The sequence below is a fragment of the Carcharodon carcharias genome (assembly GCF_017639515.1).
Source record: "Carcharodon carcharias isolate sCarCar2 chromosome 38 unlocalized genomic scaffold, sCarCar2.pri SUPER_38_unloc_2, whole genome shotgun sequence".
NCBI classification, from domain to species: domain Eukaryota; kingdom Metazoa; phylum Chordata; class Chondrichthyes; order Lamniformes; family Lamnidae; genus Carcharodon; species Carcharodon carcharias.
Window position 1 is genome coordinate 843885 of NW_024470786.1, and position 26809 is coordinate 870693.

The following is a 26809-nucleotide window of genomic DNA, read 5'->3' on the forward strand; positions in this document are numbered from 1 at the left end:
TCTTTCAGTCCTCTCTCTGAGGGAGTTATCTGTACACTGACTGGTGTCTCTCAGTCCCTCTTCCTCCCAGGGAGATGCCTGCACACAGACTGGTGTCTCTCAGTCCCCTCTCTCTCTCAGGGAGGTATCTGTACACTGAATGGTGTCTCTCAGTCCCCTCTCTCTCAGGGATATATCTGTGCACTGAATGGTGTCTCTCAGTCCCTCTCTCTCAGGAAATATCTGTACACTGACTGGTGTCTCTCAGTCCCCTCTTTCTCTGGGAGATACCTGTACACTGAATGGTGTCTCTCAGTCCCTCTCTCTCAGGGAGATATCTGTACACTGACTGGTGTCTCTCAGTGCTCTCTCTCTCAGGGAGATATCTGTACACTGACTGGTGTCTCCCAGTCCCTCTTCCTCTCAGGGAGATGTCTGTACACAGACGAGTGTCTCTCAGTCCCCTCTCTCTCTCAGGGAGATATCTGAACACTGACTGGTGTCTCTCAGCCCCTCTCTCTCAGGGAGATATCTGTACACAGACTGGTGTCTCTCAGTCCCTCTCTCTCAGAGAGATATCTGTACAATAACGGGTGTCTCTCAGTCCCCTCTCTCTCAGGGAGATATCTGTACACTGACTGGTGTCTCTCGGTCCCCTCTCCCTCTCAGGGAGATATCTGTATACTGACTGCTGTCTCTCAGTACCTCACTCTCAGGGAGATATCTGTACACTGACTGATGTCTCTAAGTCCCTCACTCTCAGGGAGATATCTGTACACTGACTGGTGTCTCTCTGTCCCTCTCTCTCTCTGGGAGATATCTGTACACTGCCTGGTGTCTCTCAGTCCCTCTTCCTCCCAGGGAGATGTCTGTACACAGACTAGTGTCTCTCAGTCCCCTCTCTCTCAGGGAGATATCTGTACACTGACTGGTGTCTCTCAGTCCCTCTCTATCAGATAGTTATCTGTACAATGACGGGTGTCTCTCAGTCCCCTCTCTCTAAGGGAGATGTCTGTACACAGACTAGTGTCTCTCAGTCCCCTCTTTCTCAGGGAGATATCTGTACACTGACTGGTGTCTCTCAGTCCCTCTCTATCAGATAGTTATCTGTACAATGACGGGTGTCTCTCAGTCCCTCTCTCTCAGGGAGTTATCCGTACACTGACTGGTGTCTCTCAGTCCCTCTCTCTCAGGGAGATATCTGTACACTGAATGGTGTTTCTCAGTCCCACTCTCTCAGGGAGATATCTGTACACTGACTTATGTCTCGCAGTCCCCTCTCGCTCTGGATGATATCTGTACACTGACTGGTGTCTCTCAGTCCCTCACTCTCAGGGAGATATCTGTACAATGACGGGTGTCTCTCAGTACCCTCTCTCTCAGGGAGATATCTGTACAATGACGGGTGTCTCTCAGTCCCACTCTCTCAGGGAGTTATCTGTACACTGACTGCTGTCTCTCAATCCCTCTCTCTCTCAGGGAGATATCTGAACACTGACTGGTGTCACTCAGTCCCTCTCTCTCAGAGAGATATCTGTACAATGACGGGTGTATCTCAGTCCCCTCTCCCTCTCAGGGAGATATCTGCATACTGACTGGTGTCACTCAGTCCCTCTCTCTCAGGGAGATATCTGTACACTGACTGGTGTCTCTCAGTCCTCTCTCTCTCTGGGAGATATCTGTACACTGACTAGTTCCTCTCAGTCCCCTCTCTCCCAGGGAGATATCTGTACACTGACTGGTGTCTCTCAGTCTCTCTCTCTCAGGGAGATATCTGTACACTGACTGGTGTCTCTCAGTCCCTCTCTCTCAGGGAGAGATCTGTACACAGACTAGTGTCTCTCAGTCCCCTCTCTCTCTCAGCGAGATATGTGTACACTGACTGGTGTCTCTCGGTCCCCTCTCCCTCTCAGGGAGACATCTGTATAATGACTGCTGTCTCTCAGTCCCACACTCTCAGGGAGAGATCTGTACACTGAATGGTGTCTCTCAGTCCCTCTCCATCAGCGAGATATCTGTACACTGACTGGTGTCTCTCAGCCCCTCTCTATCAGAGAGTTATCTGTACAATGACGGGTGTCTCTCAGTACCCTCTTTCTCTGGGAGATACCTGTACACTGAATGGTGTCTCTCAGTCCCTCTCTCTCAGGGAGATATCTGTACACAGACTGGTGTCTCTCAGTACTCTCTCTCTCAGGAAGATATCTGTACACTGTCTGGTGTCTCTCAGTCCGCTCTCTTTCAGGGAGATATCTGTACACTGACTGTTGTCTCTCAGTCCCACTCTCTCAGGAGATATCTGTACACTGACTGGTGTCTCTCAGTCCTCTCTCTCTCAGGGAGATATCTGTACACTGACTGGTGTCTCCCAGTCCCTCTTCCTCTCAAGGAGATGTCTGTACACAGACGAGTGTCTCTCAGTCCCCTCTCTCTCACAGCGAGATATCTGCACACTGAATGGTGTCTCTCAGTCCCTAACTCTCAGGGAGATATCTGTACACTGACTGGTGTCTCTCGGTGCCCTCTCCCTCTCAGGGAGACACCTGTATACTGACTGCAGTCTCTCAGTCCCTCACTCTCAGGGAGATATCTGTACACTGACTGGTGTCTCTCAGTCCCTAACTCTCAGGGAGATATCTGTACACTGGTGTCTCTCTGTCCCTCTCTATCTCAGGGAGATATCTGTACACTGACTGGTGTCACTCAGTCCCTCTCTCTCAGAGAGATATGTACAATGACGGGTGTATCTCAGTCCCCTCTCCCTCTCAGGGAGATATCTGCATACTGACTGGTGTCACTCAGTCCCTCTCTCTCAGGGAGATATCTGTACACTGACTGGTGTCTCTCAGTCCCCTCTCTCCCAGGGGGATATCTGTACACTGACTATTTCCTCTCAGTCCCCTCTCTCCCAGGGGGATATCTGTACACTGACTGGTGTCTCTCAGTCCCTCACTCTCAGGGAGATATCTGTACACTGACTGGTGTCTCTCAGTCCCGTCTCTCTCAGGGAGATATCTGTACACTGACTGGTGTCACTCAGTCCCTCTCTCTAAGGGAGATATCTGTACACTGACTGGTGTCTCTCAGTCCTCTCTCTCTCAGGGAGATATCTGTACACTGACTATTGTCTCTCAGTCCCTCTCTCTCAGAGAGATATCTGTACATTGACGGGTGTCTCTCAGTCCCCTCTCTCACTCACGGAGATATCTGTACAATGACGGGTGTCTCCCAGTCCCCTGTCTCTCAGGGAGATATCTGTACATTGACTGGTGTCTCTCAGTCCCCTCCCAGGGAGATATCTGTACACTGACTGGTGTCTCTCAGTCCCTCTCTCTCATGGAGATATCTGAACACTGACTGGTGTCTCTCTGACCCTCTCTATCTCAGGGAGATATCTGTACACTGACTGGTGTCTTTCAGTCCCTCTTCCTCCCAGGGAGATGTCTGTACACAGACTGGTGTCTCTCAGTGCCCTCTCTCTCTCAGGGAGATATCTGTACACTGACTGGTGTCTTTCAGTCCCTCTCTCTCAGGGAGTTATCGGTACACTGACTGCTGTCTCTCAATCCCTCTCTCTCTCAGGGAGATATCGGTACACTGTCTGGTGTCTCTCAGTCCCATCTCTCTCAGGGATATATCTTTGCACTGAATGGTGTCTCTCAGTACCCTCTCTCTCAGGGAGATATCTGTACAATGACGGGTGTCTCTCAGTCCCACTCTCTCAGGGAGTTATCTGTACACTGACTGCTGTCTCTCAATCCCTCTCTCTCTCAGGGAGATATCTGAACACTGACTGGTGTCACTCAGTCCCTCTCTCTCAGAGAGATATCTGTACAATGACGGGTGTATCTCAGTCCCCTCTCCCTCTCAGGGAGATATCTGCATACTGACTGGTGTCACTCAGTCCCTCTCTCTCAGGGAGATATCTGTACACTGACTGGTGTCTCTCAGTCCTCTCTCTCTCTGGGAGATATCTGTACACTGACTAGTTCCTCTCAGTCCCCTCTCTCCCAGGGAGATATCTGTACACTGACTGGTGTCTCTCAGTCTCTCTCTCTCAGGGAGATATCTGTACACTGACTGGTGTCTCTCAGTCCCTCTCTCTCAGGGAGAGATCTGTACACAGACTAGTGTCTCTCAGTCCCCTCTCTCTCTCAGCGAGATATGTGTACACTGACTGGTGTCTCTCGGTCCCCTCTCCCTCTCAGGGAGACATCTGTATAATGACTGCTGTCTCTCAGTCCCACACTCTCAGGGAGAGATCTGTACACTGATTGGTGTCTCTCAGTCCCTCTCCATCAGCGAGATATCTGTACACTGACTGGTGTCTCTCAGTCCCTCTCTATCAGAGAGTTATCTGTACAATGACGGGTGTCTCTCAGTCCCCTCTCCCTCTCAGGGAGATATCTGTACACTGACTGGTGTCTCGCAGTCCCCTCGCTGTCAGGGAGATATCTGTACAATGACGGGTGTCTCTCAGTACCCTCTCTCTCAGGGAGATATCTGTACAATGGCGGGTGTCTCTCAATCCCCTCTCTCTCAGGGAGATATCTGTACACTGACTGGTGTCTCTCAGTCCCTCTCCCTCAGGGAGATATCTGTACACTGACTGGTGTCTCTCAGTCCGATCTCTCTCTCAGGGAGATATCTGTACACTGACTGATGTCTCGCAGTCCCCTTTCGCTCTGGGTGATATCTGTACACTGACTGGTGTCTCTCAGTCCCCTCTCTCCCAGGGAGATATCTGTACACTGACAGGTGTCTCTCAGTCCCCTCTCTCTCAGGGAGATATCTGTACACTGACTGGTGTCTCTCAATCCCCTCTCTCTCTCACGGAGATATCTGTACACTGACTGGTGTCACTCAGTCCCTCTCTCTCAGGGAGATATCTGTACACTGACTGGTGTCTCTCAGTCCTCTCTCTCTCAGGGAGATATCTGTACACTGACTATTGTCTCTCAGTCCCTCTCTCTCAGAGAGATATCTGTACATTGACGGGTGTCACTCAGTCCCCTGTCTCTCAGGGAGATATCTGTACACTGACTGGTGTCTCTCAGTCCCTCTTCCTCCCAGGGAGATGCCTGTACACAGACTGGTGTCTCTCAGTCCCCTCTCTCTCTCAGGGAGGTATCTGTACACTGAATGGTGTCTCTCAGTCCCCTCTCTCTCAGGGATATATCTGTGCACTGAATGGTGTCTCTCAGACCCTCTCTCTCAGGAAATATCTGTACACTGACTGGTGTCTCTCAGTCCCCTCTTTCTCTGGGAGATACCTGTACACTGAATGGTGTCTCTCAGTCCCTCTCTCTCAGGGAGATATCTGTACACAGACTGGTGTCTCTCAGTACTCTCTCTCAGGAAGATATCTGTACACTGTCTGGTGTCTCTCAGTCCGCTCTGTTTCAGGGAGATATCTGTACACTGACTGTTGTCTCTCAGTCCCTCTCTCTCAGGAAGATATCTGTACACTGACTGGTGACTCTCAGTCCTCTCTCTCTCAGGGAGATATCTGTACACTGACTGGTGTCTCTCAGTCCCGCTCTCACAGAGAGATATCTGTAAAATGACGGGTGTCTCTCAGTACCCACTCTCTCAGGGAGATAGCTGTACACTGACTGGTGTCTCTCAGTCCCCTCTCCCTCTCAGGGAGATACATGTACACTGACTGGTGTCTCTCAGTCCCTCACTCTCAGGGAGATATCTGTACACTGACTGGTGCCTCTCTGTCCCTCTCTCTCTCAGGGAGATATCTGTACAATGACTGGTGTCTCTCGGTCCCCTCCCCCTCTCAGGGAGACTTCTGTATACTGACTGCTGTCTCTCAGTCCCTCACTCTCAGGGAGATATCTGTACACTGACTGGTGTCTCTCAGTCCCTCTCTCTCAGGGAGATATCTGTACACTGACTGGTGTCTCTCTGTCCCTCCCTCTCTCAGGGAGAGATCTGTACACTGAATGGTGTCTCTCAGTCCCTCTCAATCAGCGAGATATCTGTACACTGACTGGTGTCTCTCAGTCCCCTCTTTCTCTGGGAGATTCCTGTGCACTGAATGGTGTCTCTCAGTCCTCTCTCTCTCAGGGAGATATCTGTACACTGTCTGGTGTCTCTCAATCCGCTCTCTTTCAGGGAGATATCTGTACACTGACTGTTGTCTCTCAGTCCTCTCTCTCTCTGGGAAATATCTGTACACTGATGGGTGTCTCCCAGTACCTCTTCCTCCCAGGGAGATGTCTGTACACAGACTAGTGTCTCTCAGTCCCCTCTCTCTCTCAGCGAGATATCTGTACAATGACGGGTGTCTCTCAGTCCCCTCTCTCTCAGGGAGATATCTGTACACTGACTGGTGTCTCTCAGTCCCTCACTCTCAGGGAGATATCTGTACACTGACTGGTGTCTCTCAGTACCTCCCTCTCTCAGGGAGATATCTGTACAATGACGGATGTCTCTCAGTCCCCTCTATCTAAGGGAGATATCTGTACACTGACTGGTGTCTTTCAGTCCCTCTCTCTCAGGCAGTTATCTGTACACTGAATGGTGTCTCTCAGTCCCTCTCTCTCAGGGAGATATCTGTACACTGACTGGTGTCTCTCAGTCCCACTCGCACAGAGAGATATCTGTAAAATGACGGGTGTCTCTCAGTACCCACTCTCTCAGGGAGATATATGTACACTGACTGGTGTCTCTCAGTCCCTCACCCTCAGGGAGATATCTGTACACTGACTGCTGTCTCTCAGTCCCTCTCTCTCTCTCAGGGAGATATCTGTACACTGACTGGTGTCTTTCAGTCCCTCTCTCTCAGGGAGTTATCGGTACACTGACTGCTGTCTCTCAATCCCTCTCTCTCTCAGGGAGATATCGGTACACTGTCTGGTGTCTCTCAGTCCCATCTCTCTCAGGGATATATCTGTGCACTGAATGGTGTCTCTCAGTCCCTCTCTCTCAGGGATATATCTGTACACTGACTGGTGTCTCTCAGTCCCCTCTCTCTCAGGGAAAAATCTGTACACAGACTGGTGTCTCTCAGTCCCTCTCTCTCAGAGAGATATCTGTACAATTACGGGTGTCTCTCAGTCCCCTCTCTCTCATTGAGATATCTGTACACTGACTGGTGTCTCTCGGTCCCCTCTCCCTCTCAGGGAGACATCTGTATAATGACTGCTGTCTCTCAGTCCATCACTCTCAGGGAGATATCTGTACACTGACTGGTGTTTCTCAGTCCCCTCTCTCTCAGGGAGATATCTGAACACTGACTGGTGTCTCTCTGTCCCTCTCTATCTCAGGGAGATATCTGTACACTGACTGGTGTCTTTCAGTCCCTCTCTCTCAGGGAGATACCTGTACACTGACGGGAGTCTCTCAGTCCCACTCTCACAGAGAGATATCTGTAAAATGACGGGAGTCTCTCAGTACCCACTCTCTCAGGGAGATAGCTGTACACTGACTGGTGTCTCTCAGTCCCCTCTCCCTCTCAGGGAGATACATGTACACTGACTGGTGTCTCTCAGTCCCTCACTCTCAGGGAGATATCTGTACACTGACTGGTGCCTCTCTGTCCCTCTCTCTCTCAGGGAGATATCTGTACACTGACTGGTATCTTTCAGTCCCTCTCTCTCAGGGAGTTATCTGTACACTAGCTGCTGTCTCTCAATCCCTCTCTCTCTCAGGGAGATATCGGTACACTGTCTGGTGTCTCTAAGTCCCCTCTCTCTCAGGGATATATCTGTGCACTGAATGGTGTCTCTCAGTCCCATCTCTCTCTCAGGGAGATATCTGTACACTGACTGGTGTCTCTCATTCCCCTCTCTCTCTCAGGGAGATATCTGTACACTGACTGGTGTCTCTCAGTCCCATCTCTCTCTCAGGGAGATATCTGTACACTGACTGATGTCTCTCAGTACCCTCTCTCTCAGGGAGATATCTGTACACTGACTGTTGTCTCTCAGTCCCCACTATCTCGGAGATATCTGTACACTGAATGGTGGCTCTCAGTCCCTCTCTCTCAGGGAGATATCTGCACACTGACTGGTGTCTCTCAGTCCCATCTCTCTCCCAGGGAGATATCTGCACACTGAGTGATATCTCGCATCCCCTCTCTCTCTGGGTGAAATCTGTACACTGACTGGTGTCTCTCAGACCTCTCTCTCCCAGGGAGATATCTGTTCACTGACGGGTGTCTCACAGTCCCCACTCTCTCAGGGAGATATCTGTACACTGACTGGTGTCTCTCAGTCCCCTCTCTCTCTCACGGAGAAATCTGTACAATGACGGGTGTCACTCAGTCCCCTGTCTCTCAGGGAGATATCTGTACACTGACTGGTGTCTCTCAGTCCCTCTCTCTCAGGGAGAAAACTGTACACTGACTGGTGTTTCTCAGTACCCCCTCTTTCTCAGGGAGATATCTGAACACTGACTGGTGTCACTCAGTCCCTCTCTCTCAGACAGATATCTGTACAATGACGGGTGTATCTCAGTGCCCTCTCCCTCTCAGGGAGATATCTGCACACTGACTGGTGTCACACAGTCCCTCTCTCTCAGGGAGATATCTGTACACTGACTGGTGTCTCTCAGTCCTCTCTCTCCCAGGGAGATATCTGTTCACTGACGGGTGTCTCACAGTCCCCACTCTCTCAGGGAGATATCTGTACACTGACTGGTGTCTCTCAGTCCCCTCTCTCTCTCACGGAGAAATCTGTACAATGACGGGTGTCACTCAGTCCCCTGTCTCTCAGGGAGATATCTGTACACTGACTGGTGTCTCTCAGTCCCTCTCTCTCAGGGAGATATCTGAACACTGACTGGTGTCTCTCTGTCCCTCTCTATCTCAGGGAGATATCTGTACACTGACTGGTGTCTTTCAGTCCTCTCTCTGAGGGAGTTATCTGTACACTGACTGGTGTCTCTCAGTCCCTCTTCCTCCCAGGGAGATGCCTGCACACAGACTGGTGTCTCTCAGTCCCCTCTCTCTCTCAGGGAGGTATCTGTACACTGAATGGTGTCTCTCAGTCCCCTCTCTCTCAGGGATATATCTGTGCACTGAATGGTGTCTCTCAGTCCCTCTCTCTCAGGAAATATCTGTACACTGACTGGTGTCTCTCAGTCCCCTCTTTCTCTGGGAGATACCTGTACACTGAATGGTGTCTCTCAGTCCCTCTCTCTCAGGGAGATATCTGTACACTGACTGGTGTCTCTCAGTGCTCTCTCTCTCAGGGAGATATCTGTACACTGACTGGTGTCTCCCAGTCCCTCTTCCTCTCAGGGAGATGTCTGTACACAGACGAGTGTCTCTCAGTCCCCTCTCTCTCTCAGGGAGATATCTGAACACTGACTGGTGTCTCTCAGCCCCTCTCTCTCAGGGAGATATCTGTACACAGACTGGTGTCTCTCAGTCCCTCTCTCTCAGAGAGATATCTGTACAATAACGGGTGTCTCTCAGTCCCCTCTCTCTCAGGGAGATATCTGTACACTGACTGGTGTCTCTCGGTCCCCTCTCCCTCTCAGGGAGATATCTGTATACTGACTGCTGTCTCTCAGTACCTCACTCTCAGGGAGATATCTGTACACTGACTGATGTCTCTAAGTCCCTCACTCTCAGGGAGATATCTGTACACTGACTGGTGTCTCTCTGTCCCTCTCTCTCTCTGGGAGATATCTGTACACTGCCTGGTGTCTCTCAGTCCCTCTTCCTCCCAGGGAGATGTCTGTACACAGACTAGTGTCTCTCAGTCCCCTCTCTCTCAGGGAGATATCTGTACACTGACTGGTGTCTCTCAGTCCCTCTCTATCAGATAGTTATCTGTACAATGACGGGTGTCTCTCAGTCCCCTCTCTCTAAGGGAGATGTCTGTACACAGACTAGTGTCTCTCAGTCCCCTCTTTCTCAGGGAGATATCTGTACACTGACTGGTGTCTCTCAGTCCCTCTCTATCAGATAGTTATCTGTACAATGACGGGTGTCTCTCAGTCCCTCTCTCTCAGGGAGTTATCCGTACACTGACTGGTGTCTCTCAGTCCCTCTCTCTCAGGGAGATATCTGTACACTGAATGGTGTTTCTCAGTCCCACTCTCTCAGGGAGATATCTGTACACTGACTTATGTCTCGCAGTCCCCTCTCGCTCTGGATGATATCTGTACACTGACTGGTGTCTCTCAGTCCCTCACTCTCAGGGAGATATCTGTACAATGACGGGTGTCTCTCAGTACCCTCTCTCTCAGGGAGATATCTGTACAATGACGGGTGTCTCTCAGTCCCACTCTCTCAGGGAGTTATCTGTACACTGACTGCTGTCTCTCAATCCCTCTCTCTCTCAGGGAGATATCTGAACACTGACTGGTGTCACTCAGTCCCTCTCTCTCAGAGAGATATCTGTACAATGACGGGTGTATCTCAGTCCCCTCTCCCTCTCAGGGAGATATCTGCATACTGACTGGTGTCACTCAGTCCCTCTCTCTCAGGGAGATATCTGTACACTGACTGGTGTCTCTCAGTCCTCTCTCTCTCTGGGAGATATCTGTACACTGACTAGTTCCTCTCAGTCCCCTCTCTCCCAGGGAGATATCTGTACACTGACTGGTGTCTCTCAGTCTCTCTCTCTCAGGGAGATATCTGTACACTGACTGGTGTCTCTCAGTCCCTCTCTCTCAGGGAGAGATCTGTACACAGACTAGTGTCTCTCAGTCCCCTCTCTCAGCGAGATATGTGTACACTGACTGGTGTCTCTCGGTCCCCTCTCCCTCTCAGGGAGACATCTGTATAATGACTGCTGTCTCTCAGTCCCACACTCTCAGGGAGAGATCTGTACACTGAATGGTGTCTCTCAGTCCCTCTCCATCAGCGAGATATCTGTACACTGACTGGTGTCTCTCAGCCCCTCTCTATCAGAGAGTTATCTGTACAATGACGGGTGTCTCTCAGTCCCCTCTTTCTCTGGGAGATACCTGTACACTGAATGGTGTCTCTCAGTCCCTCTCTCTCAGGGAGATATCTGTACACAGACTGGTGTCTCTCAGTACTCTCTCTCTCAGGAAGATATCTGTACACTGTCTGGTGTCTCTCAGTCCGCTCTCTTTCAGGGAGATATCTGTACACTGACTGTTGTCTCTCAGTCCCACTCTCTCAGGAGATATCTGTACACTGACTGGTGTCTCTCAGTCCTCTCTCTCTCAGGGAGATATCTGTACACTGACTGGTGTCTCCCAGTCCCTCTTCCTCTCAAGGAGATGTCTGTACACAGACGAGTGTCTCTCAGTCCCCTCTCTCTCACAGCGAGATATCTGCACACTGAATGGTGTCTCTCAGTCCCTAACTCTCAGGGAGATATCTGTACACTGACTGGTGTCTCTCGGTGCCCTCTCCCTCTCAGGGAGACACCTGTATACTGACTGCAGTCTCTCAGTCCCTCACTCTCAGGGAGATATCTGTACACTGACTGGTGTCTCTCAGTCCCTAACTCTCAGGGAGATATCTGTACACTGGTGTCTCTCTGTCCCTCTCTATCTCAGGGAGATATCTGTACACTGACTGGTGTCACTCAGTCCCTCTCTCTCAGAGAGATATGTACAATGACGGGTGTATCTCAGTCCCCTCTCCCTCTCAGGGAGATATCTGCATACTGACTGGTGTCACTCAGTCCCTCTCTCTCAGGGAGATATCTGTACACTGACTGGTGTCTCTCAGTCCCCTCTCTCCCAGGGGGATATCTGTACACTGACTATTTCCTCTCAGTCCCCTCTCTCCCAGGGGGATATCTGTACACTGACTGGTGTCTCTCAGTCCCTCACTCTCAGGGAGATATCTGTACACTGACTGGTGTCTCTCAGTCCCGTCTCTCTCAGGGAGATATCTGTACACTGACTGGTGTCACTCAGTCCCTCTCTCTAAGGGAGATATCTGTACACTGACTGGTGTCTCTCAGTCCTCTCTCTCTCAGGGAGATATCTGTACACTGACTATTGTCTCTCAGTCCCTCTCTCTCAGAGAGATATCTGTACATTGACGGGTGTCTCTCAGTCCCCTCTCTCACTCACGGAGATATCTGTACAATGACGGGTGTCTCCCAGTCCCCTGTCTCTCAGGGAGATATCTGTACATTGACTGGTGTCTCTCAGTCCCCTCCCAGGGAGATATCTGTACACTGACTGGTGTCTCTCAGTCCCTCTCTCTCATGGAGATATCTGAACACTGACTGGTGTCTCTCTGACCCTCTCTATCTCAGGGAGATATCTGTACACTGACTGGTGTCTTTCAGTCCCTCTTCCTCCCAGGGAGATGTCTGTACACAGACTGGTGTCTCTCAGTGCCCTCTCTCTCTCAGGGAGATATCTGTACACTGACTGGTGTCTTTCAGTCCCTCTCTCTCAGGGAGTTATCGGTACACTGACTGCTGTCTCTCAATCCCTCTCTCTCTCAGGGAGATATCGGTACACTGTCTGGTGTCTCTCAGTCCCATCTCTCTCAGGGATATATCTTTGCACTGAATGGTGTCTCTCAGTACCCTCTCTCTCAGGGAGATATCTGTACAATGACGGGTGTCTCTCAGTCCCACTCTCTCAGGGAGTTATCTGTACACTGACTGCTGTCTCTCAATCCCTCTCTCTCTCAGGGAGATATCTGAACACTGACTGGTGTCACTCAGTCCCTCTCTCTCAGAGAGATATCTGTACAATGACGGGTGTATCTCAGTCCCCTCTCCCTCTCAGGGAGATATCTGCATACTGACTGGTGTCACTCAGTCCCTCTCTCTCAGGGAGATATCTGTACACTGACTGGTGTCTCTCAGTCCTCTCTCTCTCTGGGAGATATCTGTACACTGACTAGTTCCTCTCAGTCCCCTCTCTCCCAGGGAGATATCTGTACACTGACTGGTGTCTCTCAGTCTCTCTCTCTCAGGGAGATATCTGTACACTGACTGGTGTCTCTCAGTCCCTCTCTCTCAGGGAGAGATCTGTACACAGACTAGTGTCTCTCAGTCCCCTCTCTCTCTCAGCGAGATATGTGTACACTGACTGGTGTCTCTCGGTCCCCTCTCCCTCTCAGGGAGACATCTGTATAATGACTGCTGTCTCTCAGTCCCACACTCTCAGGGAGAGATCTGTACACTGATTGGTGTCTCTCAGTCCCTCTCCATCAGCGAGATATCTGTACACTGACTGGTGTCTCTCAGTCCCTCTCTATCAGAGAGTTATCTGTACAATGACGGGTGTCTCTCAGTCCCCTCTCCCTCTCAGGGAGATATCTGTACACTGACTGGTGTCTCGCAGTCCCCTCGCTGTCAGGGAGATATCTGTACAATGACGGGTGTCTCTCAGTACCCTCTCTCTCAGGGAGATATCTGTACAATGGCGGGTGTCTCTCAATCCCCTCTCTCTCAGGGAGATATCTGTACACTGACTGGTGTCTCTCAGTCCCTCTCCCTCAGGGAGATATCTGTACACTGACTGGTGTCTCTCAGTCCGATCTCTCTCTCAGGGAGATATCTGTACACTGACTGATGTCTCGCAGTCCCCTTTCGCTCTGGGTGATATCTGTACACTGACTGGTGTCTCTCAGTCCCCTCTCTCCCAGGGAGATATCTGTACACTGACAGGTGTCTCTCAGTCCCCTCTCTCTCAGGGAGATATCTGTACACTGACTGGTGTCTCTCAATCCCCTCTCTCTCTCACGGAGATATCTGTACACTGACTGGTGTCACTCAGTCCCTCTCTCTCAGGGAGATATCTGTACACTGACTGGTGTCTCTCAGTCCTCTCTCTCTCAGGGAGATATCTGTACACTGACTATTGTCTCTCAGTCCCTCTCTCTCAGAGAGATATCTGTACATTGACGGGTGTCACTCAGTCCCCTGTCTCTCAGGGAGATATCTGTACACTGACTGGTGTCTCTCAGTCCCTCTTCCTCCCAGGGAGATGCCTGTACACAGACTGGTGTCTCTCAGTCCCCTCTCTCTCTCAGGGAGGTATCTGTACACTGAATGGTGTCTCTCAGTCCCCTCTCTCTCAGGGATATATCTGTGCACTGAATGGTGTCTCTCAGACCCTCTCTCTCAGGAAATATCTGTACACTGACTGGTGTCTCTCAGTCCCCTCTTTCTCTGGGAGATACCTGTACACTGAATGGTGTCTCTCAGTCCCTCTCTCTCAGGGAGATATCTGTACACAGACTGGTGTCTCTCAGTACTCTCTCTCTCAGGAAGATATCTGTACACTGTCTGGTGTCTCTCAGTCCGCTCTGTTTCAGGGAGATATCTGTACACTGACTGTTGTCTCTCAGTCCCTCTCTCTCAGGAAGATATCTGTACACTGACTGGTGACTCTCAGTCCTCTCTCTCTCAGGGAGATATCTGTACACTGACTGGTGTCTCTCAGTCCCGCTCTCACAGAGAGATATCTGTAAATGACGGGTGTCTCTCAGTACCCACTCTCTCAGGGAGATAGCTGTACACTGACTGGTGTCTCTCAGTCCCCTCTCCCTCTCAGGGAGATACATGTACACTGACTGGTGTCTCTCAGTCCCTCACTCTCAGGGAGATATCTGTACACTGACTGGTGCCTCTCTGTCCCTCTCTCTCTCAGGGAGATATCTGTACAATGACTGGTGTCTCTCGGTCCCCTCCCCCTCTCAGGGAGACTTCTGTATACTGACTGCTGTCTCTCAGTCCCTCACTCTCAGGGAGATATCTGTACACTGACTGGTGTCTCTCAGTCCCTCTCTCTCAGGGAGATATCTGTACACTGACTGGTGTCTCTCTGTCCCTCCCTCTCTCAGGGAGAGATCTGTACACTGAATGGTGTCTCTCAGTCCCTCTCAATCAGCGAGATATCTGTACACTGACTGGTGTCTCTCAGTCCCCTCTTTCTCTGGGAGATTCCTGTGCACTGAATGGTGTCTCTCAGTCCTCTCTCTCTCAGGGAGATATCTGTACACTGTCTGGTGTCTCTCAATCCGCTCTCTTTCAGGGAGATATCTGTACACTGACTGTTGTCTCTCAGTCCTCTCTCTCTCTGGGAAATATCTGTACACTGATGGGTGTCTCCCAGTACCTCTTCCTCCCAGGGAGATGTCTGTACACAGACTAGTGTCTCTCAGTCCCCTCTCTCTCTCAGCGAGATATCTGTACAATGACGGGTGTCTCTCAGTCCCCTCTCTCTCAGGGAGATATCTGTACACTGACTGGTGTCTCTCAGTCCCTCACTCTCAGGGAGATATCTGTACACTGACTGGTGTCTCTCAGTACCTCCCTCTCTCAGGGAGATATCTGTACAATGACGGATGTCTCTCAGTCCCCTCTATCTAAGGGAGATATCTGTACACTGACTGGTGTCTTTCAGTCCCTCTCTCTCAGGCAGTTATCTGTACACTGAATGGTGTCTCTCAGTCCCTCTCTCTCAGGGAGATATCTGTACACTGACTGGTGTCTCTCAGTCCCACTCGCACAGAGAGATATCTGTAAAATGACGGGTGTCTCTCAGTACCCACTCTCTCAGGGAGATATATGTACACTGACTGGTGTCTCTCAGTCCCTCACCCTCAGGGAGATATCTGTACACTGACTGCTGTCTCTCAGTCCCTCTCTCTCTCTCAGGGAGATATCTGTACACTGACTGGTGTCTTTCAGTCCCTCTCTCTCAGGGAGTTATCGGTACACTGACTGCTGTCTCTCAATCCCTCTCTCTCTCAGGGAGATATCGGTACACTGTCTGGTGTCTCTCAGTCCCATCTCTCTCAGGGATATATCTGTGCACTGAATGGTGTCTCTCAGTCCCTCTCTCTCAGGGATATATCTGTACACTGACTGGTGTCTCTCAGTCCCCTCTCTCTCAGGGAAAAATCTGTACACAGACTGGTGTCTCTCAGTCCCTCTCTCTCAGAGAGATATCTGTACAATTACGGGTGTCTCTCAGTCCCCTCTCTCTCATTGAGATATCTGTACACTGACTGGTGTCTCTCGGTCCCCTCTCCCTCTCAGGGAGACATCTGTATAATGACTGCTGTCTCTCAGTCCATCACTCTCAGGGAGATATCTGTACACTGACTGGTGTTTCTCAGTCCCCTCTCTCTCAGGGAGATATCTGAACACTGACTGGTGTCTCTCTGTCCCTCTCTATCTCAGGGAGATATCTGTACACTGACTGGTGTCTTTCAGTCCCTCTCTCTCAGGGAGATACCTGTACACTGACGGGAGTCTCTCAGTCCCACTCTCACAGAGAGATATCTGTAAAATGACGGGAGTCTCTCAGTACCCACTCTCTCAGGGAGATAGCTGTACACTGACTGGTGTCTCTCAGTCCCCTCTCCCTCTCAGGGAGATACATGTACACTGACTGGTGTCTCTCAGTCCCTCACTCTCAGGGAGATATCTGTACACTGACTGGTGCCTCTCTGTCCCTCTCTCTCTCAGGGAGATATCTGTACACTGACTGGTATCTTTCAGTCCCTCTCTCTCAGGGAGTTATCTGTACACTAGCTGCTGTCTCTCAATCCCTCTCTCTCTCAGGGAGATATCGGTACACTGTCTGGTGTCTCTAAGTCCCCTCTCTCTCAGGGATATATCTGTGCACTGAATGGTGTCTCTCAGTCCCATCTCTCTCTCAGGGAGATATCTGTACACTGACTGGTGTCTCTCATTCCCCTCTCTCTCTCAGGGAGATATCTGTACACTGACTGGTGTCTCTCAGTCCCATCTCTCTCTCAGGGAGATATCTGTACACTGACTGATGTCTCTCAGTACCCTCTCTCTCAGGGAGATATCTGTACACTGACTGTTGTCTCTCAGTCCCCACTATCTCGGAGATATCTGTACACTGAATGGTGGCTCTCAGTCCCTCTCTCTCAGGGAGATATCTGCACACTGACTGGTGTCTCTCAGTCCCATCTCTCTCCCAGGGAGATATCTGCACACTGAGTGATATCTCGCATCCCCTCTCTCTCTGGGTGAAATCTGTACACTGACTGGTGTCTCTCAGACCCTCACTCTCAGGGAGATATCTGTACACTGACGGGTGTCTCTCAGTCCCCTCTCTCTCAGGGAGATATCTGTACACTGAATGGTGTCACTCAGTCCCTCTCTCTCTGAGAGATATCTGTACAATGACGGGTGTCACTCAGTCCCTCTCTCTCAGGGAGATATCGAGACACTGACTGGTGTCTCTCAGTCCTCTCTCTCTCAGGGAGATATCCGCACACTGACTGGTGTCTCTCAGTCCGCTCTGTTTCAGGGAGATATCTGTACACTGACTGTTGTCTCTCAGTCCCTCTCTCTCAGGAAGATATCTGTACACTGACTGGTGACTCTCAGTCCTCTCTCTCTCAGGGAGATATCTGTACACTGACTGGTGTCTCTCAGTCCCGCTCTCACAGAGAGATATCTGTAAAATGACGGGTGTCTCTCAGTACCCACTCTCTCAGGGAGATAGCTGTACACTGACTGGTGTCTCTCAGTCCCCTCTCCCTCTCAGGGAGATACATGTACACTGACTGGTGTCTCTCAGTCCCTCACTCTCAGGGAGATATCTGTACACTGACTGGTGCCTCTCTGTCCCTCTCTCTCTCAGGGAGATATCTGTACAATGACTGGTGTCTCTCGGTCCCCTCCCCCTCTCAGGGAGACTTCTGTATACTGACTGCTGTCTCTCAGTCCCTCTCTCTCAGGGAGATATCTGTACACTGACTGGTGTCTCTCTGTCCCTCCCTCTCTCAGGGAGAGATCTGTACACTGAATGGTGTCTCTCAGTCCCTCTCAATCAGCGAGATATCTGTACACTGACTGGTGTCTCTCAGTCCCCTCTCCCTCTCAGGGAGATATCTGTACACTGACTGGTGTCTCTCAGTCCCTCACTCTCAGGGAGATATCTGTACACTGATTGGTGTCTCTCAGTCCCTCTCTCTCTCTCAGGGAGATATCTGTACACTGACTGGTGTCTTTCAGTCCCTCTCTCTCAGGGAGTTATCTGTACCCTGACTGCTGTCTCTCAATCCCTCTCTCTCTCAGGGAGATATCGGTACACTGTCTGGTGTCTCTCAGTCCCATCTCTCTCAGGGATATATCTGTGCACTGAATGGTGTCTCTCAGTCCCTCTCTCTCAGGGATATATCTGTACACTGACTGGTGTCTCTCAGTCCCCTCTTTCTCTGGGAGATTCCTGTGCACTGAATGGTGTCTCTCAGTCCTCTCTCTCTCAGGGAGATATCTGTACACTGTCTGGTGTCTCTCAATCCGCTCTCTTTCAGGGAGATATCTGTACACTGACTGTTGTCTCTCAGTCCTCTCTCTCTCTGGGAAATATCTGTACACTGACGGGTGTCTCCCAGTACCTCTTCCTCCCAGGGAGATGTCTGTACACAGACTAGTGTCTCTCAGTCCCCTCTCTCTCTCAGCGAGATATCTGTACAATGACGGGTGTCTCTCAGTCCCCTCTCTCTCAGGGAGATATCTGTACACTGACTGGTGTCTCTCAGTCCCTCACTCTCAGGGAGATATCTGTACACTGACTGGTGTCTCTCAGTACCTCCCTCTCTCAGGGAGATATCTGTACAATGACGGATGTCTCTCAGTCCCCTCTATCTAAGGGAGATATCTGTACACTGACTGGTGTCTTTCAGTCCCTCTCTCTCAGGCAGTTATCTGTACACTGAATGGTGTCTCTCAGTCCCTCTCTCTCAGGGAGATATCTGTACACTGACTGGTGTCTCTCAGTCCCACTCGCACAGAGAGATATCTGTAAAATGACGGGTGTCTCTCAGTACCCACTCTCTCAGGGAGATAGCTGTACACTGACTGGTGTCTCTCAGTCCCCTCTCCCTCTCAGGGAGATATATGTACACTGACTGGTGTCTCTCAGTCCCTCACCCTCAGGGAGATATCTGTACACTGACTGCTGTCTCTCAGTCCCTCTCTCTCTCTCAGGGAGATATCTGTACACTGACTGGTGTCTTTCAGTCCCTCTCTCTCAGGGAGTTATCGGTACACTGACTGCTGTCTCTCAATCCCTCTCTCTCTCAGGGAGATATCGGTACACTGTCTGGTGTCTCTCAGTCCCATCTCTCTCAGGGATATATCTGTGCACTGAATGGTGTCTCTCAGTCCCTCTCTCTCAGGGATATATCTGTACACTGACTGGTGTCTCTCAGTCCCCTCTCTCTCAGGGAAAAATCTGTACACAGACTGGTGTCTCTCAGTCCCTCTCTCTCAGAGAGATATCTGTACAATTACGGGTGTCTCTCAGTCCCCTCTCTCTCATTGAGATATCTGTACACTGACTGGTGTCTCTCGGTCCCCTCTCCCTCTCAGGGAGACATCTGTATAATGACTGCTGTCTCTCAGTCCATCACTCTCAGGGAGATATCTGTACACTGACTGGTGTTTCTCAGTCCCCTCTCTCTCAGGGAGATATCTGTACACTGACTGGTGTCTCTCAGTCCCTCTCTATCAGAGAGTTATCTGTACAATGACGGGTGTCTCTCAGTCCCTCTCTACCAGAGAGTTATCTGTACAATGACGGGTGTCTCTCAGTCCCCTCTCTCTAAGGGAGATACCTGTACACTGACTGGTGTCTCTCAGTCCCTCTCTATCAGATAGTTATCTGTACAATGACAGGTGTCTCTCAGTCCCCTCTCTGTAAGTGAGATATCTATACATTGACTGGTGTCTCTCAGTCCCCTCTCTCTCTCAAAGAGATATCTGTACACTGACTGGTGTCTCTCAGTCCCCAATCTCTCTCAGGGAGATATCTGTACACTGACTGGTGTCTGGCAGTCCCCTCACTCTCAGGGAGATATCTGTACACTGACTGGTGTCTCTCAGTCCCTCTCTCTCAGGGAGAAAACTGTACACTGTCTGGTGTCTCTCAGTACCCCCTCTCTCTCAGGGAGATATCTGAACACTGACTGGTGTCACTGAGTCCCTCTCTCTCAGAGAGATATCTGTACAATAACGGGTGTATCTCAGTCCTCTCTCCCTCTCAGGGAGATATCTGCACACTGACTGGTGTCACTCAGTCCACTCTCTCTCAGGGAGATATCTGTACACTGACAATTGTCTCTCAGTCCCCTCTCTCCCAGGGAGATATCTGTACACTGACTGGTGTCTCTCAGTCCCCTCTCTCCCAGGGAGATATCTGTACTCTGACTGGTGTCTCTCAGTCCCACTCTCACAGAGAGATATCTGTACATTGATGGGAGTCTCTCAGTCCCCTCTCTCTCAGGGAGATATCTGTACACTGAATGGTGTCTCTCAGTCCCCTCTCTCTCTCACGGAGATATCTGTACAATGACGGGTGTCTCTCAGTCCCCTGTCTCTCAGGGAGATATCTGTACATTGACTGGTGTCTCTCAGTCCCCTCTCAGGGAGATATCTGTACACTGACTGGTGTCTCTCAGTCCCTCTCTCTCAGGGAGATATCTGAACACTGACTGGTGTCTCTCTGTCCCAATCTCAGAGAGAGATATCTGTAAAATGACGGGTGTCTCTCAGTACCCACTCTCTCAGGGAGATAGCTGTACACTGACTGGTGTCTCTCAGTCCCCTCTCCCTCTCAGGGAGATACATGTACACTGACTAGTGTCTCTCAGTCCCTCACTCTCAGGGAGATATCTGTACACTGACTGGTGCCTCTCTGTCCCTCTCTCTCTCAGGGAGATATCTGTACACTGACTGGTGTCTTTCAGTCCCTCTCTCTCAGGGAGTTATCTGTACACTAACTGCTGTCTCTCAATCCCTCTCTCTCTCAGGGAGATATCGGTACACTGTCTGGTGTCTCTAAGTCCCCTCTCTCTCAGGGATATATCTGTGCACTGAATGGTGTCTCTCAGTCCCATCTCTCTCTCAGGGAGATATCTGTACACTGACTGGTGTCTCTCATTCCCCTCTCTCTCTCAGGGAGATATCTGTACACTGACTGGTGTCTCTCAGTCCCATCTCTCTCTCAGGAAGATATCTGTACACTGACTGGTGTCTCTCAGTCCCTCTCTATCAGAGAGTTATCTGTACAAAGCCGGGTGTCTCTCAGTCCCCTCTCTCTCTCAGGGAGATATCTGTACACTGACTGGTGTCTCGCAGTCCCCTCTCTCTCTGGGTGATATCTGTACACTGACTGGTGTCCCTCAGTCCCTCACTCTCAGGGAGATATCTGTACACTGACTGGTGCCTCTCAGTCCTTCTCTCTCAGGGAGATATCTGTACACTGACTCGTGTCTCTCAGTCCCCTCTCCCTCAGGGAGATATCTGTACACTGACTGGTGTCGCTCAGTCCCTCTCTCTCAGAGAGATATCTGTACAATGACGGGTGTATCTCAGTCCCCTCTCCCTCTCAGGGAGATATATGTACACTGACTGGTGTCTCTCAGTCCCTCACCCTCAGGGAGATATCTGTACACTGACTGCTGTCTCTCAGTCCCTCTCTCTCTCTCAGGGATATATCTGTACACTGACTGGTGTCTCTCAGTCCCCTCTTTCTCTGGGAGATTCCTGTGCACTGAATGGTGTCTCTCAGTCCTCTCTCTCTCAGGGAGATATCTGTACACTGTCTGGTGTCTCTCAATCCGCTCTCTTTCAGGGAGATATCTGTACACTGACTGTTGTCTCTCAGTCCTCTCTCTCTCTGGGAAATATCTGTACACTGACGGGTGTCTCCCAGTACCTCTTCCTCCCAGGGAGATGTCTGTACACAGACTAGTGTCTCTCAGTCCCCTCTCTCTCTCAGCGAGATATCTGTACAATGACGGGTGTCTCTCAGTAGCTCCCTCTCTCAGGGAGATATCTGTACAATGACGGATGTCTCTCAGTCCCCTCTATCTAAGGGAGATATCTGTACACTGACTGGTGTCTTTCAGTCCCTCTCTCTCAGGCAGTTATCTGTACACTGAATGGTGTCTCTCAGTCCCTCTCTCTCTCTCAGGGAGATATCTGTACACTGACTGGTGTCTTTCAGTCCCTCTCTCTCAGGGAGTTATCGGTACACTGACTGCTGTCTCTCAATCCCTCTCTCTCTCAGGGAGATATCGGTACACTGTCTGGTGTCTCTCAGTCCCATCTCTCTCAGGGATATATCTGTGCACTGAATGGTGTCTCTCAGTCCCTCTCTCTCAGGGATATATCTGTACACTGACTGGTGTCTCTCAGTCCCCTCTCTCTCAGGGAAAAATCTGTACACAGACTGGTGTCTCTCAGTCCCTCTCTCTCAGAGAGATATCTGTACAATTACGGGTGTCTCTCAGTCCCCTCCTCTCATTGAGATATCTGTACACTGACTGGTGTCTCTCGGTCCCCTCTCCCTCTCAGGGAGACATCTGTATAATGACTGCTGTCTCTCAGTCCATCACTCTCAGGGAGATATCTGTACACTGACTGGTGTTTCTCAGTCCCCTCTCTCTCAGGGAGATATCTGTACACTGACTGGTGTCTCTCAGTCCCTCTCTATCAGAGAGTTATCTGTACAATGACGGGTGTCTCTCAGTCCCTCTCTACCAGAGAGTTATCTGTACAATGACGGGTGTCTCTCAGTCCCCTCTCTCTAAGGGAGATACCTGTACACTGACTGGTGTCTCTCAGTCCCTCTCTATCAGATAGTTATCTGTACAATGACAGGTGTCTCTCAGTCCCCTCTCTGTAAGTGAGATATCTATACATTGACTGGTGTCTCTCAGTCCCCTCTCTCTCTCAAAGAGATATCTGTACACTGACTGGTGTCTCTCAGTCCCCAATCTCTCTCAGGGAGATATCTGTACACTGACTGGTGTCTGGCAGTCCCCTCACTCTCAGGGAGATATCTGTACACTGACTGGTGTATCTCAGTCCTCTCTCCCTCTCAGGGAGATATCTGCACACTGACTGGTGTCACTCAGTCCACTCTCTCTCAGGGAGATATCTGTACACTGACAATTGTCTCTCAGTCCCCTCTCTCCCAGGGAGATATCTGTACACTGACTGGTGTCTCTCAGTCCCCTCTCTCCCAGGGAGATATCTGTACACTGACTGGTGTCTCTCAGTCCCACTCTCACAGAGAGATATCTGTACATTGACGGGAGTCTCTCAGTCCCCTCTCTCTCAGGGAGATATCTGTACACTGAATGGTGTCTCTCAGTCCCCTCTCTCTCTCACGGCGATATCTGTACAATGACGGGTGTCTCTCAGTCCCCTGTCTCTCAGGGAGATATCTGTACATTGACTGGTGTCTCTCAGTCCCCTCTCAGGGAGATATCTGTACACTGACTGGTGTCTCTCAGTCCCTCTCTCTCAGGGAGATATCTGAACACTGACTGGTGTCTCTCTGTCCCAATCTCAGAGAGAGATATCTGTAAAATGACGGGTGTCTCTCAGTACCCACTCTCTCAGGGAGATAGCTGTACACTGACTGGTGTCTCTCAGTCCCCTCTCCCTCTCAGGGAGATACATGTACACTGACTAGTGTCTCTCAGTCCCTCACTCTCAGGGAGATATCTGTACACTGACTGGTGCCTCTCTGTCCCTCTCTCTCTCAGGGAGATATCTGTACACTGACTGGTGTCTTTCAGTCCCTCTCTCTCAGGGAGTTATCTGTACACTAACTGCTGTCTCTCAATCCCTCTCTCTCTCAGGGAGATATCGGTACACTGTCTGGTGTCTCTAAGTCCCCTCTCTCTCAGGGATATATCTGTGCACTGAATGGTGTCTCTCAGTCCCATCTCTCTCTCAGGGAGATATCTGTACACTGACTGGTGTCTCTCATTCCCCTCTCTCTCTCAGGGAGATATCTGTACACTGACTGGTGTCTCTCAGTCCCATCTCTCTCTCAGGAAGATATCTGTACACTGACTGGTGTCTCTCAGTCCCTCTCTATCAGAGAGTTATCTGTACAAAGCCGGGTGTCTCTCAGTCCCCTCTCTCTCTCAGGGAGATATCTGTACACTGACTGGTGTCTCGCAGTCCCCTCTCTCTTTGGGTGATATCTGTACACTGACTGGTGTCCCTCAGTCCCTCACTCTCAGGGAGATATCTGTACACTGACTGGTGCCTCTCAGTCCTTCTCTCTCAGGGAGATATCTGTACACTGACTCGTGTCTCTCAGTCCCCTCTCCCTCAGGGAGATATCTGTACACTGACTGGTGTCGCTCAGTCCCTCTCTCTCAGAGAGATATCTGTACAATGACGGGTGTATCTCAGTCCCCGCTCCCTCTCAGGGAGATATCTGCACACTGACTGGTGTCACTCAGTCCCGCTCTCTCAGGGAGATATCTGTACACTGACTATTGTCTCTCAGTCCCCTCTCTCTCAGGGAGATATCTGTACACTGACTGGTGTCTCTCCATCTTCTCCTCCTGTCCCTCAGAGCCCACCTCTTTCCTGAGCCCAATTAAGTCTGACAGAAACAGAACGGGAAGAAGACATTCCTTACTCAGGAGAACTTGGAGGAGGTAGAAGAGGAGTCCGTACACGCTGTTCGGCTGGTTTAAGGTACTGTCATGCCCCACAAGGGCTCCCAGCATCCCGAAACCTCGGCCCCACCTGCAACAAAAAGAGCCGTCAGCCGGCGAAGAGTAAGATTCCTTTGGCGTGGTCTCTCCGTGACGTCCTGGAGCCCTGAAACGAACCACCAGCACCTCATCAAGGGTCCACTGGGGAGACGGTCAGCGATTGGCAGCGTCCCCCCCACGCCACCCCCACCGCCCCCCCCACCCACTCCCCCACCCCCAAGACAAACACGGAGGGGAAAAGAAAAAAAAACATTCACGGTTCCACTCGCTCTCGCGCGCCCGCACACCCAGACCGGATCTGTGTTAACCTGGCCAGGCCACTGGAGGACAGGTTACAGCGCAGAGGGGCGCTATTCAGCCCTTCGAGCCTGTGCTGGCCCTTTGCAAGAGTAACTCGCCTCGTTCCACTCCCCCCCGCCTTCTCCCCCTTTCCCCCTGCATGTTCCTCCTTTCCCGATAACAATCCCATTCACTCTCAAACACCCTCGATTGACCCTCCCTCCCCCTCATTCTCAGATAGCGCCTTCCAGACCCTAACCCCCTCGATTGACCCTCCCTCCCCCTCACTCTCAGACAGCGCCTTCCAGACCCTAACCCCCTCGATTGACCCTCCCTCCCCCTCACTCTCAGACAGCGCCTTCCAGACCCTAACCCCCTCGATTGACCCTCCCTCCCCCACACTCTCAGGCAGCGCGTTCCAGATCCTAACCCCCTCGATTGACCCTCCCTCCCCCACACTCTCAGGCAGCGCCTTCCAGATCCTAACCCCTCGCTGCGTGAGACAGTTTCTCCTCGTGTCTCCGTCGCTCCTTTTACCCATCGCCTTCAACCCGTGTCCATCAGCTTCTCCATCCTTCCCCCAATGGGAACAGTTTCTCCCGATCCACTCTGTCCCACACCCCCTCGTGATTTTGAACACCTCCATCAAATCTCCTCTCGGCCTTCTCTTCTCCGAGGAGAACAGTCCCAACTTCTCCAATTGATCCACGGAACCGAAGTTCCTCATCCCTGGAACCGTTCTCATGAATCTTTTCCGTACTCTCTCTAATTCTCTCACATCCTTCCTAAAATGCGGAGCCCAGAACAGGACACAATTGTCTGGCTGAGACTGAACAATTACCTTAGATAAGTTCAACATAACCTCCTTGCTCTTGTACACTATGCCCGCGTTAAAGTAAAGCCCAGGATAACATATACCTTATTAACAACTCTCCCACCCTGTCCTTCCATCTTCAATGATTTATACACGTATAGAAAATAGAAGGAGGCCATTAGGCCCTTCGAGCCTGCTACACCATTCAATATGATCATGACTGATCCTCTATCTCGACGCTGTACTCCCGCTCTCTCTCCATATCCCTTGACCCCTTTGGAGCCCAGAAATCTGTCGATTTCCTTCTCAAATCTATTCCGTGACTTGCCCTCCATAGCCTCCGTGTTAAGAGAATTCCACAGGTGCACCACCCTCTGAGTGAAGAAGTCTCTCCTCGTCTCAGTCCTCAATGGCCTACCCTGTATCCCAAGACTACGACCCCTTGTTCTCGACCCTCCAGCCGGAGGGAACATCATCCCGGCATCCAGTCCATCCACCCCTGTCAGAATTTTATACGTCTCAGTGAGACCCCCGCACCCGCCCCCCCCAATCTCGTTCATCTAAACTCCAACACATACAGGCCTGGTCGGCTCGATCTCTCCTCACACGACAATCCCACCACCCCAGGAATCAGTCGCTGCGCTCCCTCTATGGCAAGGATATCCTTCCTTCGGTAAGGAGACCAAAACTGCACACAATACTCCAGGTGTGGTCCCACCGAGGCCCCTATACAGCTGCAGTAAGATGTCTTTGCTCCTGTACTCCAGTCCTCATATACGCCCAGGTCCCTCAGTTTCTGTACCCATTATTTTCTACTGTGTCTCGACGTTCACGTTTCCCCATACTGAACTGCATCTACCACTTGCCCGCCCACCCACCCCGCTGACCTGTTAGCTCTACGCTGTCCTCCTCACCACGTTTCCAGGCTTTGGATCGTCTGTAACGTTTCAAAACTGCGCTCCCTCAGGAGAAGCGAGGGTCCCGCCACCATGCCCCGCAGAACTCCAGCGCCACTCCAGGCCCGGAGACGTCCGTTACACACTGCCCTCCAGTTCCTGAAATCATTCCCGTAAACCTCAGCGCAAGCAGATGAACTGGGACCATCGCACGCATTCCAGCCCCCCACCCCCACCACCCCGACCCCGGGCGAGACGTGTAGTGGCCAGAGGTCCCGCAGCTACAATCTCATGACTGCCCTGACAAGCTCGCTCCTCTCCACCCCCAAGCCCCCTCTCCCCGGTCCGTTCAACGACACAGCTCCGCCTGCTCCCGGGTTCTGTTCCTTCATAGAGGCA

The 26809-nt window shown here is 51.1% G+C and overlaps 1 protein-coding gene across 1 annotated transcript in view; it reads right to left on the bottom strand.

The window, feature by feature from the left end:
• The window catches only part of LOC121274789 (vitamin K epoxide reductase complex subunit 1-like protein 1), a 35736-nt gene that overhangs the window by 5980 nt on the left and 2947 nt on the right, over positions 1-26809 (bottom strand). The window contains exon 2 of the mRNA XM_041182139.1: positions 24343-24452. Within this exon, the coding sequence (XP_041038073.1) occupies positions 24343-24452 (110 nt within the window). The remainder of the gene's footprint in view (positions 1-24342; positions 24453-26809) is intronic.